The sequence below is a fragment of the Mesoplodon densirostris genome, chromosome 2 (assembly GCF_025265405.1).
Source record: "Mesoplodon densirostris isolate mMesDen1 chromosome 2, mMesDen1 primary haplotype, whole genome shotgun sequence".
Classification (NCBI taxonomy): Eukaryota; Metazoa; Chordata; class Mammalia; order Artiodactyla; family Ziphiidae; genus Mesoplodon; species Mesoplodon densirostris.
This window is the reverse complement of record NC_082662.1, coordinates 149,376,977-149,397,430: the sequence shown is the minus strand read 5'-3', so window position 1 is coordinate 149,397,430 and position 20,454 is coordinate 149,376,977. Positions and strand designations below refer to the sequence as shown.

General features: G+C 35.5%; 1 protein-coding gene across 2 annotated transcripts in view; it reads right to left on the bottom strand.

Annotated features, from left to right (window-relative positions):
- Positions 1-14: 14 nt before the first annotated feature.
- The window catches only part of TPR (translocated promoter region, nuclear basket protein), a 66,406-nt gene continuing 45,966 nt past the window's right edge, over positions 15-20,454 (bottom strand). Inside the window, exons 38-52 of one of the 2 annotated variants that reach the window (XM_060091127.1) lie at positions 20,038-20,310; positions 19,031-19,179; positions 18,299-18,382; positions 14,560-14,757; positions 13,600-13,731; positions 13,299-13,389; positions 10,580-10,764; positions 9,297-9,365; positions 9,091-9,185; positions 6,956-7,062; positions 5,612-5,707; positions 5,315-5,471; positions 3,512-3,630; positions 1,030-1,125; positions 15-215 (exon numbers count right to left, since the gene is read on the bottom strand). In XM_060091127.1, coding sequence (XP_059947110.1) covers positions 160-215; positions 1,030-1,125; positions 3,512-3,630; positions 5,315-5,471; positions 5,612-5,707; positions 6,956-7,062; positions 9,091-9,185; positions 9,297-9,365; positions 10,580-10,764; positions 13,299-13,389; positions 13,600-13,731; positions 14,560-14,757; positions 18,299-18,382; positions 19,031-19,179; positions 20,038-20,310 — 1,907 coding nt within the window. In that variant the 3' untranslated portion in view covers positions 15-159. The remainder of the gene's footprint in view (positions 216-1,029; positions 1,126-3,511; positions 3,631-5,314; positions 5,472-5,611; positions 5,708-6,955; positions 7,063-9,090; positions 9,186-9,296; positions 9,366-10,579; positions 10,765-13,298; positions 13,390-13,599; positions 13,732-14,559; positions 14,758-18,298; positions 18,383-19,030; positions 19,180-20,037; positions 20,311-20,454) is intronic. The other variant, XM_060091129.1, reaches the window with a different exon arrangement.

Sequence of the window (20,454 nt, the reverse complement as noted above, 5' to 3'; positions counted from 1 at the left end):
AAAAGAATGATAAATTTTGACACTGAAACACATTTTATTAATAAAGAATGTTGATATAAGCATACCAATTTAAATACAAAAATGTTTTTCAACTTGACAATCATTACACTAAAACAGATTTGACTATCTTATTCACAGTTATTATAGTTTATAGAACATTTAATTAATATTTCCTCTATTTATTCCTCCTCTCCCTCCCATTGCATGGCTCATACCTATAAGAGAGAAAAAGAATTAAACTGAATGGATCTTTTAAAAAGTTAGCTCAAAACTAGAGCATTCACTTACCCTAGTTCATTATAAAAATTTTCAAGATCAAGTGTGCAGGCATGTAGACAAAAAACTGTTAGACATGTCACATCTTCAATGGAACTTACAACAATCAGATTAATGTTTTATTACATGAATGCAATCTCTAACAGTTACATTGGAAAACAGAGATATTGAAATTCTACATTTCTTTTACTAGCTAAACAAGTCACAAAGCTTTATTCTGCTGTATAACAAGTAGTTACATCTACATAGCACTATAACAGTTTAGCTTTTCCAGATTATACCATGAATTTAAGGAAGAAATGAATAAAAATAAAATATAAGCACATATTCATGATATACCTATGGTATACAAACTTGTCTGCAAGATGCTTACAGATTAGTAAACATCACATGCTCAATGTGTACTTATTTAATCAACCCTTGGAACTAGTTTTAAAAAAACTAGACACAGGGGCTTCCCTGGTGGCGCAGCGGTTGAGAGTCCGCCTGCCGATGCAAGGGACACGGGTTCGTGCCCTGGTCCGGGAGGATCCCACATGCCGCGGAGCGGCTGGGCCCGTGGGCCGTGGTCGCTGGGCCTGCGCGTCCAGAGCCTGTGCTCCGCGGCAGGAGAGGCCACATCAGTGAGAGCCCCACGTACCGCAAAAAAAAAAAACCAAAACAAAACTAGATACACATTGGAGGCTTAAGGATTAGAAAATTCATTCCATTTATCCCACATCCTATCACGTGATCAATATGTTAGAAATTTACCTCTCTGTCTGTTAAATTGACGACCACGGACACCTTGTCTCAATGTTGTCTGAAGTCTTACTCGTCTGAAAGGCTTTGGCTGACTACTGCTGGTATCTAGGAAAAGCATTAATATACAAGAAAGCAAGTTAATAAACAAGTTAATAAACAAACAGTTATAGTGACAAAAACTAATTACTAAATGAATGCATGGATAAAATGCAGAGGTGCCCATTGCTTTCAATATTTAAATGTTGTTTTTTTAACAAGGGACATTTAACAAACAGAAAAGGTAAAAAGTTAAAAAAAAAGTTCTTTTTGACTTTTTTCATTCATTCACTCTACTAATTTAATAATAAGTATGTACTTGGTGCCTATCCATTTATCAGACACCGTGCTAGGGGTTGGGGAATACAATGGGAAACAAAATACCACATCCCTCAGGAAACAACAGTCCATTACAATATAACATGAGTCATATCTGACCCTCCTCTTTTCCAGAAGCCCCCAATCCAATCATTAGAAACTCTTGCAAGCTCTAATTTAAATATATATCCCAAATCCGACTACTTCTCACAACCTTGACTCTACCATCCTGTCTAAAACATCATCACCTTTACCTTGAATTACTGCAATATCCTCTAAACTTTCTCTTTGTTTCTGTCCATTACTCACTTTCAGTCTCTTCTCTACACAGCAGCAAAACTGATACTGTTAAGTCTTTAAAGCAGAACATGTTACCACTCTGTTTGAAGCCCTCCAAAAACCTGCTACATCCATGAAAGCCGAAGAAATTCCAATGGTCTCCTAGATCTTTCCTCCCCCACCCTGTTACCTCCTGCTAGTCTCTCTCTGTCCTTACTGTGCTCCAGTCACACAGGCCTCCTTGCTGACCCTGAACACATCACACTGCTGCCTTATGGACTTTGCATCTATTATTTCTCTCATCCTGGAACACCTTCCCCTGAAGAGCTGCACAGCTTCGCTCCCTTACCTCCTTCAGGTCTTTCCTTAAATACCATTTTCTTAGTAACGTTTTTGTGAAATTGCCTGGCACTCGGTGGGCACTTAAGTATTTGCTGACCAAATGGATAATTGCTTAGATGGGGAGGTTTAGTGTTTTATGTTATCAAATAAATTTAAAAACACCCTAATTTCAGATTATACTGTAAAAGGGAACAAGAACCATATTTTCTTATGCAAGCTCTAGTAAGATATAGCTAGTACCAATTCTCCTATTGAGGAAAGACAATTCTCATGGGACATCAGGATATAACTGGAGGCACAGAACTTCAGTTATTGTATTGTATTATTAATAATATTACTGTTTTACTAGTAACTATGACAGCTACAGTTTTTTGGGGCCTTCTTACTGTGTGTAAAGCATTGAGTTATATAATTTACATACATTATTTTTAATCTTGACTACAAGATGAGTTATGAATGCCCATATTTCACAATGAAATGAGCAGAGATTTAAAGTTACTAGCTGTTAAAAGGCAGATACAGGATCTGAACCTGGGGATGTTGGCTACAGGTTGATGTGTCACAGAAAAGCAGCTGAAAGGGAGAAAAGATCTTGAGATAGGAAAGTTCCATGATTGAAAAAAGCAGTAATTGAGCAGGTCTTCCATAAAACCTGAAGGTTCCATGACAGAGTTTGAGGATTACTGCTATAAACAATTTAAAATGAAAACAATCAGAGGATGACTGAGTATGTATTTCTTCAATAATAAAAGTAATCCCCTACCTAAAAACTTTTAGATAAGCTAGTGTAGTATACTGTTTAAGAGTGGAGTCTCTGGAGTCGAACTTCTTGAGTTTGCATCCTGGCTTGCCCATTATTTACTCACTATGTGACTTGGAAGGAATTTTTCAACCTTTTGTGACTCAGTTTCCATTACTATGAAATGGGTATGTGTGCTTACCACGTTGGGTTGGTGTGAGAATTAAATGAGTAAATATAGGTAAAGGGCTTAGAATACTGTCTGATATACAGTAAGTGCTCAATGAATGTTAATTATTTTTTAAAAAGTCCTGCAGAATTAAGTTTTATTGAAAGAAAGATACATTAAATAGCCCTTTTTAAAGTTAACTTCAAAAACGTGAAAAACCAAACTTTAAAACTATTTATATCAGTACCTTTCAATTTTTTTTTTTTGTTTTTTTGAAGCAACAGGCCTCCCAACCCTCAACCCTCCATGCCAAATCTCATGTAGAACCTAATATGCAGAAGAAATAAAAAAGGAGCTGCTCTGGTTTAAACACAGGCAGGAGGCCTGGAGTACTACTCCATCCCTCACAGCCCCTACAGCACCTCTAATGTAACCAATTCCCGTTAACATAAGCCAAGTTCCTTTTAATAAAATAAAATTTCTCTTTTAAATGAAGCATTTTAAAAGTCAAGGAAAAAAGAATTATCAATTGTAACTAACAGAGCAGGATCTTTTGCAAACAAGTTTGATGTATAAAAGCTGTACTGTAGTCAAGAGCAGGAACTTACCTACAGAAGAACTGGAAGGAGGGTCCTGGCTGGTGGAAGGAAGATCTGACTCATCAGACGCCTGAACAGGCTCTTCTTCCTGCTGGCTATCAATTTCGAGGCCTGCTTCTGAACTAATACTAAGAAAGGAAAACAAAAATTGATTAGAAAATACAAAACTGATCCTAGAATATATCCTAAATTTTCCCCTAACTTTATTTTTCAATAGTCTGCCATTTAAATAACCCAGAGCTCCCCTCCAACTCAAAACTGCAGTCTCTGATATTGGTAACCATACATTTTTTTTAAAAGGCAGGGGAAAAGAGAGTTCAGGCTCCTTTTTCCTCCCTCCTTTTCTCACTAGGACATGTTCCAATTTTAATTTTTGTTTTTTCCTCTCTTTTGCTGTTGTTGTTTTTTCTTTTTGACAAAAGATGTTCACATTTTTGACATTCACAAGAGATATATTATCCAGATTTTGATATACCACAAAACAACTTTGTAGGAAAGCAGAGTACTAAAATAATTCACAACAGTTACAACTATTAATAATATACCACTATTTCACCATGGGCTCTAGCCCAGATGGGACAAGCTAGGTTAGGTGAATTCCTGGCTCAAAGCTATAACTCCATCTCTCTCTCTCTCCCATTCAAGAAAGTACATCAAAAAGCAAGTGAGGGAGATAAGAGTACAAGAATAACTTGAATCTGTTCCAGTTTTTATCATCTGCAAACTTTAGTACACTTAGTAATAACAATGTACCTGAAAGATACCTCTCATGATTCTGCTAAAGTTGAGAAGAACTGGTGAAGTGCAGCCTAGGCAAGTTACTTTAATGTTCAGAGTCTGAGCTTTCTCACTTGTAAAATGGAGATAATACTTTGCAGAGATACTGTGTGGTTTAGAAATGACATATATAAAGGGACCTGCATACATGGTATGGAATTAAAGGCAGCTAGTATTTTCAGCAGGATCTGTAACTTTCCCCAAATTAAGCAGCACTGTGTTAGAGGCATAATAATAGACCTGCCTTTTTTCTTATATACTAGAGTTGGCCTGTAATTACACTAAGAAAGTGTTGCTAAATAAAACAAAACCTCTGAGCTCTACCTAGGAAATCTGGGTTCTACTTCCAGCTATGCTTCTGACTATGAAGCAGTCCAACTTTTTTTATTTTATGAAGAATCAGGTTCTACCTTGAAAGTTAAACTTCTCCAAGACCACTGTCCAATGGTTCTTTCCATTAAATTACTCCACCTCCTTTGGTTTAAAAAAGCCCAGATGATTTGTTATGAAATACTTCTTTTGTTAAACTTTGTTTATAACTGATGTGCTAAAAACAGTCAGGTCTTGAAGATTCCTGATTTTTAACAAGTTAGTGTTTCAGACCAAGTTCTAAATGCACATAAATAAAAAATAGGTGAGGTTTGCTTGAGAGCCCACTACTAAATGGAAAATTGAGTCATTTCCTAATATTTCCTAATTTTCACAGACAGCCTCCTTTCTTGGGGAAAAGTTCAAGCAGCGACATTAATGGAAGTGTGATTCTAAAGAATACTTTGTTCTAGAATGCGTCATGCAATTTTCAAGGAGATAACCTTTTAAAAAATTATTTGTCTTCTGTAATAACAATGTCTTAAGTCTTAAAATATGTTACTTTGTGCAAAAATTAGTTTTCCAAAATATATGGCTTGGTTTACTTTTGTAACAGGATGCTATTGAAAACACAGCTCAAGAGACTGTTGCTTCCTGACTTAAAAAAAAAAAAAAGTGAAAGTCTGACAAGTTTAAGCAAGCAAAAATTACACGGTAAACATTTACCCTTCAGATTCTGCCTCCACAAATACTTCATCTCCATCATCACCTGTTGATGTTTCATTTGTTGTGGATAAAGTGCCAGTGGATGTTGTCACCATTGGAACAGACTGAGAAGCATGCTCTGAAGCATCAGAGGTGGTACTCTCAGTAAATACAGTCACTTGAAAAAATGAAAGACCAGAAAAGCAATGAAAACTTTAACAACTTTGTGGTTTCTCTAAATTTTAGCTAGAAGATATATCACAGGTTTCCATTTTACCATTATAACACATAATCTATTGATCTGCCTTTGACACCTACCTGGGGCTGCTACTTGCAGAGGAGTAGTGGGAACACTTCGGCCACCCGACTCCTCTTCGTGAGCTAGGAAGAGGGGTGTTTCATACATTCCCAAACCTAAAGACAATTCTGAATATTAATGATTGAAAGAACAAAATATTGTCAATATCCCAGACATCTAAAAGAAAAAAACTAATCAGTAGAGACACACAACTTTGTTGAAGCCCACAATTGGCCCATCAAGCAAAAAATCAATCCCTCAAAAATGTCAATACAATTTAAACGTATCCTTTAAGCTCCCTAACACTAATTTAAGTAACCCTAAATAAAAAACGGCTAAAATGCTCTTATAAGTTTCATACAAGCTAACTTTACTGAGTGCCCAACTATGAACTAGGTACTGTGTTTGAATCTACTCTACACCAAAACAGCAAGGTATTATCAGTCTCCTTTTCGCTAAAGAAACTGAATTTCAAAGGGGTTAATTAGCTTTCCCAAAGTTACTAGTAAAGTGGTAGCATTCCAATTCAAGCCTAGATCTGACTTCCAAGTCTTGGAAGTGTCCTATAATAAAGCCACATAAAATTGTGAATTCCTCTGAAGTCAACGCACAATTTCATATTGGTAGAGGGAAGCAGTGTTAGACCTACCTCACATCCTAAACCACCAGGGACTAAGATGTATTGCATGACTTACACGAGGGCTGCAGATTAATCTTTGTTTTGGGCTTATTATTAAAACAGTATGCATTCCCAATTCACTTACAAAATGCCATAATAGCTTCCAGGAAATATAGTGGGTTCTATGAATGCCAACCAATGACTAAAAGGTAATTAATTCCAGAAATAGCACAATTCATGTCCAAATAACCAACTGCTATTGCTTATGTTATTAGGGATCATTTCATTCCACGTTTTTTTAACATTTTATTTTTCTTATTTTTAATGTTAATGGAAAATATCTAACTAGTTTTATACACTTAACTAGGAATGTCAAATGTCAAACTAAACAAAAAATATGCTGTATTCCTTCCAACAACTTTAAAATGGCTGGTTAGTACCTAGGTATATTTATCAGCACAACAGATATTCCTGATACTATACTAAAAGCCAAAAGAGATACAAATGTAAAAGCTAGTCATTATGCCCAAAGAACTGAAAATTTTGTTGGAAAAACTAATATGTAAGGCAGTGCTTAATAAGTAGTAAATATATTATAGCTTTTTCCATAAATTAGGATAAGGTTTATTTAGATATAGACTTTTTTATGTTAATATTTGCTCACTTAAAAAAAATCATGTCAGAACAGCTTATTACCAAAATACATGCAAATCCAGGAGAGCTAAGCTTTTATTTAGCGATTTACCTCCTTGGGAAGCAAGTTGGCCAAGATCAGAGTGACTAGAACTTGTTTGTGGCATATCTTCAGGTGGCCCAAAACGGAATCTAGGAACGCCAGCAACCTGTGGGGAACTAAACAGACAAAAATTAATTTAAGATGACACTTAAAGTTACCTTTTAACTAAACTTTTAACTAAACTTTTAAGTTTAAACTGCAATGATGGAAAGACTATGGGAAGAAGGAAGAATAAGCATAAACATAGTAGGAAAAAAACAGTTTGAAAATAAAGTTGATAATGGAATTCTCACTTATGTAAATATTTTCAAAATATCAGTTGTCAAGAATTTAGCAATAATATAAATCATGTGATTCGTATTATGTGGTCTATATATACATGATTTATACATAAATAGCTTTCAGCTGTCCTGAACTACACCTCACATTTCTTGAATCTGCTAGAAATCTCTATGTAGATATATTGAAAACAACATAAACTGAACATGAAATGTAACAAAAAAAGAATAAAGTCATGAAAAAAGCTTTGTCTCAGTTTTCAACGTTTAGTCATAGATAAATCAGGTCACCTCTTGAGCCCATTTCTTAACTGAAAGAATTCACTAGGTGGCTCCCAAGGTCTAGAAAAAAGCTTTAATATTAGATGGCTAGAAATTTGTTTTCTCGCTGCCCTAATAACACTACCATCCATCTCTCTGCCCATAATCCAGGATATAAAATAGCATTATCTCACTCTTTGCCCACTCCTTACCCTAACCTTTCTTGGCTAGTCAGCTACTGATGATTATGGATTCTACCTCAGTAATAACTCTTGAATCTATTTTCTTTTCTGTTTCACACTACTGCTGTAGTTAAGGACAGTCTCTTTCAGGTGAATTTTAAAAACTGCCTCCATAAGTTATTCTTCTAATTAGAAGGACCTTAAATTCTTCCAAGCTATGTGAGAATGCTGCTGATTGGCTGGCACTCAGCAGTTCTTTAGGAGTAAGTCTGTTTCTGACTGGCTGACTTTTGGAAGCGTGGGGCTGACACTGATCAGTTGGCTTGTAAAACTGTGTTAGCTGAGGTGAGTTGTGGTTAACTGAGCAAGTTTAAAACTGGTTCTGATGGCCATACGTTACCACATACTGCAGAAAAAATCAATCATTCCCCAAGTTTGTAGAAACATTTTTATTCTATTCTTCAGGTACATCCTGTCATGCAACTGATACTTCAGCCACAATTAAACATGTGCACTTCCACGTGGAAAGCCTTTTTGTTCTTTAAAAGGAGTGGTATAGCACAAGCGTTAAAATAGGTTCTAGAGCCAGACTGGTTTGAAATAAAAAAACTGTCACTTCCTAGCTGTCTGACCTCTGGAAAATTTGTTAGCATCTCTGTGCTTCCTTATTTGTAAATGAAATAATAGTATCTATCCTCATAGTTACGAACATTAAATAAACTGATTCATGGGAATGCTCAGTAAGTTTTAGGTGTTTTTTTCCAAGACTCAATTTAATGTTGTCCCCATTAAGTCCTCTCAGATTCTCTCCCCCTAAGTGTTAGAATAAATCACTCCCTTGTTTATATAAACAAAGCCTATTGCTTATGCCTCTATTCTCCTAGATTGTTTAGGTTATTGTTAGTTGTGCATATACTTAGCTTTCACAACAATATTTTCCATCATGATCACTGTAATTACCAATACCTTCACCAACATCTGTAAAGCATTTATTATGTGCCTGGTGATATTATAAACATGTTAATATAAATTCATTTAATTCTCACAACTTATGAGGTAAGAACTATTGTATTATTATTCTCATTAATAAAATGAAGATACTCAGGAACAGAGAACCCAGCAACTTGACATAGCTAGTAAGCAGTACAACTAGGTTCCAACCCAGACATTCTAACTCTAAAGTCCATGCTCTTAACCATTGTTATACTGCCTTTAAATTTCAAACTCCTGATGGAAGCAACTGTACTTCATTCACCTCTGTGTGATCTTCCCCAACACTACACCCTCAACCCTCCTACCCTCAACTGCTTAGTACATAGCATAGGACTTAACAAATAATGAATCAATCAAATGCAATCAAGTTAACAGGGAAACAGGAAGAATTTGATTAGTCACAAAGTATGTTTCCCTCTCGCTGACTTACTGAATTGCTTCAGCAAATCCATCAGTACGATGTGGCACAACAAGAGTTGGGGTACTTGGAACCGTTCTATCTTCATCATCAAAAAAATGCTGCTGCTAAAAAGACAGAAAACAAGTACTAAACAGGCATGATAGGAGCATATGTATGGACTACACAAATAACTGATGAACAAATGAATCACTTTTACACGACAGGTAGGTACTTACCATGCCACCTATTCCTGGAGTCAACTGAAGCCCACGTCCTACAGACTGCCTCCGGGTCATCTGGATTCTCTGTGTCAAGAAAGGTATTTCATTTGTTTTAAGAAATTAGGCAATGAAAGAAACACCAAATATTAATAGATATGGCTTATTATACGCTGGTAATAAAATAACTGAAATGTTAGCAGATAACGTAATCACTGGGATTTTTCTTAGGAAAAACTGCTACTCATCTTGTACCAGTACTAAAGAAATCCATTTTGTAAACAACGACATGTTTTTAATTATATAGACCATAATATTAACCAATAGACAAATATTTTATTAACCAGTAGATAATATTAACCAATATGTAAAACCAAACTCTGATCCTATCTTATTTGTACGTTCCTATCTAACTTAGTTCCTATCTCCTTAATTTAAGTGTTAGTAAGTATCCTTTGATCTTAAAGTTTAATTATCCTTTGGAGTTCAAACAGCAGTACCGACTACTTGTAAACTGTTTCCCAACTTAGACAATTCTAAATTGATAGAATTGGCATATTTTGCAGGATCCATAAACAATCCTGTAAGACTTTATATTTTCAGAAGATGAGGTTATCTTCATCAGTGGTATTTTAGTAGAATCTACACTTGACAGTGTTTAGTACACTACAGAGTAAGACTCAAGCTACATGATTAATAGAGCCTTTGTACTTTTCCTGCTATTTCTTCAAGAGCTTCTGATAAGAGATGTCTGATCCTACTACAAAGAGTGTTACATGGAAAGGGTTATGCACACTTCCATGAACTTTAAAAGTGGATATTAATATATGTGATTGCATAAAAATAAGAGGAAAAGAAGTTCTGTTAAGTAGAACAGAAATGTCCTTTTTTAAAAAAAAACAAACGTGCACCTTAGAGAAAGAAACCTTCAAAACAAATTGTGGTCAGCTGCTGAAATACATTTTATTTTAATTAAAATCCAAGAAAATTTTCTTTAACCTGTAAAAACAGCGAGGAGACTTTTATTTTCTATGAATATAATCATCTCACTTTATACACAACTTTAATAAGCCTTGCCTTTCCAAAGTTCACTTCCTCTGTGAAGTAAATTACTGCCATATTTCAGGGAAAAGAATTCAGAGATTAGTTTCAGCTCAAAAATTTTACAAAAATATACCAAACATTAGAAAGTTCACTGAATTTCTGGGGAAAAACAAAGTAATTGCTAATGGAAAGAAAGGGAGAAAAAAACCCAACATTTTTTCAAGTAAAATTTTCAGAATGACTAGTATTTTTAATACCTGAACTGGTGGTCCTAACTCTTGAGGTGGAGCATGAATGGTCAGTCTTGGGGGAAGTGGGTGTGGTGGGCGTCTTGGTGACTGAGGTGCTCGAGGGGTCTGTCTTTCAGATGCTGATGATGGCTGTTGTTCTCTAGAAATCTCCTGGGAAAAAGAGGACTCTGCAGTACCAGTATTTCCTTCACCTATAGGAAGAGAGAAGCTTATTTTGAACTATTATGTTTACCACAAAGTAACCTGGACAATCCCTAGAAGTATAAATCTTACCACTAGGAATGTTCACCTAATATTTTCAGAAAAAAAGTAGTGAGGTGTGGTAGACCCAGAGATATTGGGTGTGCAGTTAACAGTGGTATGGCCTTAGCAACTCCCTTCTATTTATTTGGTTGGTTAATGGAACAACAATGTAATGTACAAGAAACATTTTTCTGAAGATATCAAAAAATGGACATAAAGCACCTAGCTTAACACATGATAAAATAAACATTTAATAAATTTTGGCTCATATTATTAAAATAGGCAAATTACCTGAAGATCAGACCACTACAGTTATTAGTATTACACTCAAACAGGGTGAAGGAGATTGGTAAAAAGCCTTACAATAACTTTCATATTCTGGTTTTCCTAAATTTTGAATTTCAATGGCCCTTCAGATGTCTAGGTCTTCTACATACAAAGGAAAACAACAAAAGTGAAAAGCTGAATACGATAACAATTTAGTAGTTTAAAAGTCTGAGGTCTAGAATCAGATTCCAGCTCTAACACTTTTTTTTTTAAACGTTTTTATTGGAGTATAATTGCTTTACAATGGTGTGTTAGTTTCTGCTTTATAACAAAGTGAATCAGCTACACATATACATATATCCCCACATCTTTTCCCTCTTGCATCTCCCTCCCTCCCACCTTCCCTATCCCACCCTTCTAGCTGGTCACAAAGCACCGAGCTGATCTCCCTGTGCTATGCGACTGCTTCCCACTAGCTATCTATTTTACATTTGGTAGTATATATAACTCCATGCCACTCTCTCACTTTGTCCCAGCTTACCCTTCCCCCTCCCTGTGTCCTCAAGTCCATTCTCTAGGTCTTAGTCTTTATTCCCATCTTGCCCCTAGGTTCTTCATGACCTTTTTTTTTTTTTTAAATTCCATATATATGTGTTAGCATACGGTATTTGTTTTTCTCTTTCTGACTTGCTTCACTCTGTATGATAGACTCTAGGTCCATCCACCTCACTACAAATAACTCAATTTCGTTTCTTTTTATGGCTGAGTAATGTTCCATTGTATGTATGTGCCACATCTTCTTTATCCATTCATCTGTTGATGGACACTTAGGTTGCTTCCATGTCCTGGCTATTGTAAATAGCCAGCTCTAACAATTTATAGCTATGTGATCTTGGTTATATCACTTTGCTTCTGCTTCTCATTCTTCACTGGTACCTGAATCTGACAGGCTTATTGTAAGAATTAAATAATTCAGTACAAGTATAGTTGCTCAGGAAAAGCACTTATTTTGTAATTACTAGCAATGTACCAAATCCATCCACTAACTTAAAATTATCTAGACTACTAGGCATATTTTTGCTTGACTGTAAAAAAGAAAAGAAAGTCTCCAAGTATTCAATGAGCATCTGTTATATGTTTTGTATCTAGGAAAAATGGCTATGAACACCCACCCTCACAAGACTTAGCTTTTAGTGATATTACCTAAAGAGGCAAAAAATTTCCCTCTATAACCCAATTATGTGACACAAAAAAGGTGTTTCTTAAATCCATAAAATATTTTAGAAAATGTAAATTATTATAATTAATCTCTCTCCTTAGCTCATCTCCCTTTAAAAGCAACACTATCTTCATTATATGGTTCAGTATTCATTAGTTTATTTTTCTCTTAAACAATTAAAAGTTGAAAAGATTGCCTGCCTTTGCTTTCTTTAATTCAAATGAGCATACAATTTGCACTTTTAAATATAAAGGCCTACACAGAAACTCAGATATACTGTTTTCCCACTAGTCTACATATATAAAGTTTTTATTATATTATTATTAATGATTCTGGCTCAGTATTTGTTAAAACCAGAATGGCATACTAGATGATCACCAATTCTTTAAAAAACATTTTAAAACAATTCTAAAATAAAATTATTTTCTATGAATTCTGTAATTCTTTACTGCCTATAACAGTTCAGCTGACCTCCAGAACTCATCCTTTCAAGAATTAACAAAAGGTATGCTATATTGATGAAAAAAATCTTTTATTCATTGGAAAACTGGACAACTCTGCAAAACTCCGATACCCACAAATCTTGAAACATGTAGCCTGATTAGACTGACCTCTTCTGGTCGTGAACTGCCATTACTATTAGAAGTCCCTGACTTAATTTTCCACTTAAGAGCAGCAGCAACACATGGCATTTATAATGCTTTATAGATTTAAAATTTTTGAATCTTACAGCGACCCATGAGGTAGAAAAAATAGTATAATGACTACATTTTAGATATAAACATAGTAGACTTTATGAGAATAATAATGACAAAGCAAGAACAAGAGCCAATCTTTTGCTTGCCAGTTTACTAACCAAGTTTTATTACCTATGTGATAATTAAGGGCAGTCCTAATTTAGAAAACATCAGGTTAAAATATTAAAAGTGTTCAATTAAAAAGAGACTAAAAAAACAAAACAAAACATAACAAAAGAAAAACAAAACCAAATCTCACCACTGTTTTGAGAATCAGCTGCTCTCTGACTACTTTCACCTCCACCCATACTTTCTTCTGTTTCTGTACCTGGATCAGTCCCATCACCACCCTAAAAACAAAATATGAAAGCTAAGTGCAAATAAATCAAGTAGTTACCTTAAAAAATAATTAACCAAACAAAACCACAGTAGAAACAAACAAAAACCCAAAGATAAGAAAAGCTGTAGTGTTCTGAGAATACAAGCCTTTTTATATTCTTGAAAAACAATACTAAGCAAGTTCTTGAAGAAAACTGATGGCCAAAATTCCAGCCAGTTACCTCAGCATCATCAGCTTCATACCCATCGTTGCCATCTGCACTACCAGTGCCTTCATTACTATCTTCACCCTCGTCTCCCATCCCTGTGTCATCTTCATCATCATCGTCTTCTTCTTCATCTTCTTCATAATCCTAGTAAAAAATCCCCAAGTATAAATAAAGATCTAGGACATGGTACACGTGTTCTGCATATCTTGACACCATGGTTAGAAATTTAAGTGACTCATTACTGACCAGGATACAGGAGTTGTCCAGAGAGTTATAGGGGATTACTTCAGTGGCAGCAAGTATCAAAACTGTGAAGCTTACTGGAATTAGTACAGTAATAATCAACTCTGAATTCTAACTATTCGTATGAGATCAATTCAAAGATTAAAGCTCCCAGATGTCCACAGAATATCAAGTGGTCCACTTTAATTCTAAATTTAAAATGTGGCATTGAATAAGAAAATGGTGAAATGATACTATGCTATAAGCTTTTAAAAAACATTGATTAATAAAAGAATCTAAAAATGAGAAGCTGTCAATATAGGATTAACTCCCAAAATAAAATGCAAAGTTTCACTTAGAATATGTTTTAATTATCATGACATCTCAATTTCTTTTGAAAAGAACTATAAGGGCTCCACAAGAAAAAAAACCCTTTTATTTCCAGAAACCACAGTGCTTACAATTAAGTCTATAGTCACTTATCAGTGAGATTTAAGATTAAGTTTAATTAATCTAACAAATTTAACAAATCCTAAAGGACTCAGTAATCATTAAAAAAAATGAGATTTTCCATCACTTGTTCTATGCAAAATGTTAAGTTCATAACTAATCAGGATAAAAGAAAAGCATAATAATCTATTTAAAGTGATGGGGAATCAGAATTTACTGGTTGATGCATTAGTATTCCCAAGGATTTCAGCATTTCATCCAGCAGTTTAAAACAATACATGATTTCAAATCCAAATTTACCTCATGTTCCCCATCATTTTCATCATCATCCTCCTCTTCATCATCACTGTCAATTACAATGACATCATCTCCTTTGCCTTGACCATCTTGTGATGATGTTGTTTGCTGATCTGATTGAAGAGGTCCAAGGTCTATTTGTAGAGATTGAGAGGTTTCTTCACTGTCTTCCATTGGTGTATAATCGCCCTGGGTGACTCCCTTTAAAAGCAAAAGATAAATGAATAAACAAATAAATAAAGTCAAGTATACTTAAAACTATCAGTGACATACTGCAGATATAAGTAAAGGCTAAAGAATATTTATGGACTACCAGAATTTTATTTTTAAAAATATGGTTTTGAGGGCTTCCCTGGTGGCGCAGTGGTTGAGAGTCTGCCTGCCGATGCAGGGGACACGGGTTCGTGCCCTGGTCCGGGAAGATCCCACATGCCGCGGAGCGGCTAGGCCCCTGAGCCATGGTCGCTGAGCCTGCGTGTCTGGACCCTGTGCTCCGCAACCAGAGAGGCCACAACACTGAGAGGCCCACATACCACAAAAAAACAAAAAAACAAAAAAACGGTTTTGAAAGCAGAATTAATTTAAAATAAATGCTTTGAGTTTCTTTACAGTCTTCCTATAGAAAAATTATTATAAATCCCACTGGGTAATATTCCAATAAAAAAGAGAGAAAATACTTTATGTAGACACACAGGTATATATGTGTCAAATCTACCAGTGTGGTACTGTAGATGAGTGTTGTCCATCAGAAGTATAATGTGAGCCACAATACATTTCCCATATGGAATTTAAAATTTTTTAACAGTCATATAAAAAAAAAAAGCAGGTGAGATCAATTTAAACAATAATCTTAATGTAGCCAAAAATTACTTCAACATGTAACCTATATAAAAATTATTAATCCTACATTTTAAAATTTGTAATAAATCTTCAAAATCCAATGTATATTTCACACTTAAGAACATGTCAGTTTGGACTAGCCATATTTCAAGTACTCAACAGCCAACATGGTTAGTTAACAGTGCAGACCAAAGGCAGAAAAAAGACTATCCATGGAACTGCAACATGTAATTTTAAAAAAGACAAAAAATTTTCCCCAAATCAGAAATACTATGTAAAACACACTAAATAAAACAAACTATTATAACTGTCTTTTTACAAAAATACTTCTCCCCCCTCAAAACTCTATCTTAAGCCTTTAAACTGCATTAAAGATATACCAGACGTAAAAATAATTCTTCCCTCAATCTATTTCCTCACAATTCCATTTTTTAGCTACTGAAATAAACTGCAATTTAACTTTATTTATTTATTTATTTATTTATTTTTGGCGGTACGCAGGCCTCTCACTGTTGTGGCCTCTCCCGTTGCGGAGCACAGGCTCCGGACGCGCAGGCTCAGCGGCCATGGACCATGGGCCCAGCCGCTCTGCGGCATGTGGGATCCTCCCGGACCGGGGCACGAACCAGTGTCCCCTGCATCGGCAGGCAGACTCTCAACCACTGCGCCACCAGGGAAGCCCTAATTTTATTTTTTGATATTTACTATAAAAAGTTAAACATTTACTTTTTATTTTAGTTCAGCACTCAGCAAAATCTGTTTTTTTTTGGCCATGCCACGCAGCATGTGGTATCTTAGTTCTGTGACCAGGGATCAAACCTACGCCCCCTGCAGTGGGAGCAAGGAGCCCTAACCACTGGACTGCCAGGGAATTCCAAAATCTGTTTTATACAAGCCAGAAACAATGTCTTATGAACTAAATCATTCATAAAGATGTTTACTGTAATGGAAAATATGAGTAAGTCATGGTAGAATTAAAAACGTTTAACAAACTAACATGCTTATTTCAAGAAAAGCAACACTTAGAACATCTGCTTCATTGTCAGAAAATTAGAAAAATGAACTGTTACACTTTCACACACTAAGTAGACAGTGCTAGAAGACAAAATGGAAAGCCCAAAGGCACTTTTGAGTCACAGACAATTTTGCCAATCTCAAGAAAAAGCTTTGCACAAAAGATTTCAGTATAATTTAACCAAGTCTGGCAATAACATAGAAATTCACATCTTATTTCAAAATTGTTGTTATGCTCTTCAGGTATGACCCGCTCTGAAATATACACAAAATCGATGTCATTTAGAGTATTACATATTCATCTTGGAGGTTTAGTTTTCTGTTCTTAGCCAAGGAAAAGTGAAAAAATTAACTTACAAAATTAATGCATCTAAGAAACTAAAATTTACTTGCAATCTATGGTTACTTATGATTAGCCTGAAACAATTCCTTTATTTATTTATTTTTTATTTATTTATTTTTTTTGCGATACACAGGCCTCTCACTGTCGTGGCCTCTCCCGTTGCAGAGCACAGGCTCTGGACACGCAGGCTCAGCGGCCATGGCTCACGGGCCCAGCCACTCCGCGGCATGTGGGATCCTCCCAGACCAGGGCACGAACCTGCGTCCCCCGCATTGGCAGGCGGACCCTCAACCACTGTGCCACCAGGGAAGCCCAATTCCTTTATTTTATACAGATAAAATAATTTTAGAATAAAATGATCCTAAAAATTTATCCAGACAGAAAGTACTGTTTCAAGCTTAACAAGACAAATGGAAACCAGACAGCCTGAGTTCAAATCCTAGCTCCAATGTTATGAAAACCTGGGTGCATGACTTAGCTGGGTATTGGTTTCTTCACCTGTAAAACAGGGTTGTTGCAAGATTTCTTATGAGGATTAAATCAGTTAATAAATGCAAATACTTCAGAACCACACTTGGCATATAATAATGAGTTGTGTTAACTAATATTATAATATTACTATAAATATGAATTACTATAAATTATGAACTCTCAATTTGTAGGGCGGAGGAATGGAAGAGAAGTAATAATTTGAGTGCCTAATATGTGGCAGGTACTATTTTAGGTACTCTACAAAACTAAAAATTATGTTATCTTATGAAAAAATTGAGGCTTAGAGAGAATTAATGTCTTGCTTACAGTCACACAGCTTCTAAGTGGGAGTTAAGAACAGAAGCCAGAGCTTTGTAATTTCAGAGTCTATGCATTCCCATTAGTTAGGCTGCCTCTGGAGAAGCCTCAATGAGAGTTCAAAAGATGAAGAGGTATGCAAATGCGTTTCCTTTCACAGATTATTTTAATTCAGTAAGGGAAGCAATAGAGGGGAACAACAAAGGATACCAAGTGGGGCACTTATGGATTAACTCAAGACTCAACCAGCCCATCCTTCCAAATAAAATAGAGTGGGTAATCTTTACTCATGACAACCTTAGCTTGGAAAATCTGTGCTAACTATAAACAAAAACATTTCTTTAATAAAGTTTAGAAGGCAGGATACTAATTAGAAGTAAAGCAGAAATTGCATTGGTAATTCTAACAATATTTCATTAAATATAAAAGCAGCAAATTGAGGGCTTCCCTGGTGGCGCAGTGGTTGAGAGTCCGCCTGCCGATGCAGGGGATACGGGTTCGTGCCCCGGTCTGGGAAGATCCCACATGCCGCGGAGCGGCTGGGCCCGTGAGCCATGGCCGCTGAGCCTGCGCATCTGGAGCCTGTGCTCTGCAACGGGAGTGGCCACAACAGTGAGAGGCCCGCGTACCGCAAAAAAAAAAAAAAAAAAAAAGCAGCAAATTGAAAACAAAAGTCCAAATAATATTTCAATTTGTCAAAGCTCATTTCATTCACTAAAAGCAATAATTTGTTTACTTTAAGTATGTTTTACTTACTTCTCCAATGGAATCTTGAGAATCTTGGTTGTATACTTGAGTCTCTACCTCTCCATCAGTACTTTCTTCTGCCATAACTTCTTCCTGAATCATGACATACAAGTGTGGTAACCATATCAGTTCACTAGATGAAGCATCACCTGTTCAGTGAGTTCTCCCAATAAAACAAAACTCAAATCTGTAATTTTATGAAGCTGTACATCAGAAATGTTCACTTATATTTACTTATAAAATATAAACAATCACATTCCTCTTTGGTATATACAAAATAAGGTTTATGAACATGCAAGTGAAATTAATTTAGTAGTCTCAATGCTTGATAATAAAACAATTCATTACAACTTATCTTCAAGAAAAGAAAATAAAGGAATACCATTTTGGTCAATCAGAGAAAAAGATGGCAGGTACCAGTTTAAAATTCCCATGAGACTATAACTTCCTTATTCTTTAAATTAAAAAAAAAATTGAAATGGAATTCATCCTACGTTTTTGTAACTGTGTTTTTAAAATTGAAATGGGAACTAGTTCAATTAAACATACTCAAAGAATATAAAACAGTGTTGGCAACAGCAACAATACCTGGGTTTTCAGTGGAAATTTTACAGTAAGTTCAACAAGAGAGTTTTCTGGATTTTGATCCCAAAAGGTCCATTCTCTTAATAATGCTGTAATTGAAAGAATATCTTGGGTCTATGGGTAGAAGTAAAAGTAAACAGAAAGATCTTTACACACCTCAGTTCCTACAGGTGTAACACTTTTCAGCTTCTTTGGAAGAGGCATTTCCACTGTATCGTCAGAGATCTGGTCTGATGCTTCTATGGTGCTATCTTCTTCCTCTTCACGTGTACGCTTCGGCAAAGAAGAACTTGGGGTAGCTGAAACTTTGAAATTACATAATTTAAATCTTGAATTAGAGCGTGATAATCACTCAATTTAGACAAAGTTAACTTAAAAAATATCTTGGTCATTTAACTAAAAAAAAAAACAGTAAAAATTTGGACAGAACAACATAATTTGTTCCTGCTAATCTATGTGTAAACAAAGAGCAATTTACGCTCTGAATCAATGGTCTTAACCTTTGGTTAATAAAGCCAATCAACTTCTACAACAATACATCTGACTCACCGTGACTGTACTGATACAGAATTGCTACTCACAAAGCTTATATAGGGCCATCTTATAATCTATAAAACCCAGGACTCCTTGGATAAAAAAATTTTCCTTGTATGTTTAGACTTGAAAATTCTTACTTGATCTTCTTCTAGATACCTTTTAGTTCTCAGGACTTGTATTAAGTTACAGCTGACCCTTGAACAATTCAGGGGTTAGGGGTGCTGGCCCTCCATATCAGCCATTCCTTCGTGTCTGCAGATTCAACCAACTGAGGATGTACAGTACTGTAGTGTTTACTATTGAAAAAAATCCACATTTAAGTGGACCACGAAGTTCAAACCTGTGCTGTTCAAGGGTCAACTGTACATAAAATAAGTTTCAGGTTGTATCACCTTTAAAATTAGTCAAAAAATAACTGGAAAGGAAGAAAGATCTTAATGACAAAAACGAGTGACCTAAAATAGAATTCAGCAGTAAACATAAAAATAAGATGTTAGGAATATCGCCATCCATTTTAATACCTGGTAGAAAACAAGTAGGTACAAAGAACATTCAAGATATGTATTATACTCAAGAAACTATAAATGCACAGGTCTACTCTAACCTCATTTTAAAATTAATCTTACCAGTGCCAAACACTGCTGTGGAAGTAGAAGGCCGCTCAACTGGTGAACTCTGAACCACCTCCACTATGTTTGGGGATAGCTCTTGATTTGTAGGCTCGATTTGAGGATGACTTTGTTGAGTGGGTTGCACAAAAGCCGTAGCCTGTGTTTGTTGCTGAACAGTTAAAATGGGTTGAGGGATAGAAGGCTGGACATTAGGACTAGTAGAACGAACAGATCCACTTGTGCTTCCGAAAACTGGAACATGTTCCACAGGCCCTTCTGATTGCATGGCTGAAAAATAATTAAAACATTTAATATATTAAGTTTTCTATTTTTACCAAAGCTGTAATTGTTCTTCCCTATTCTCTTATAGGTGACATTTTGCATAGTTACTTATGTACATACCTCTTCCACTCACTAGACAAAAAACACTGA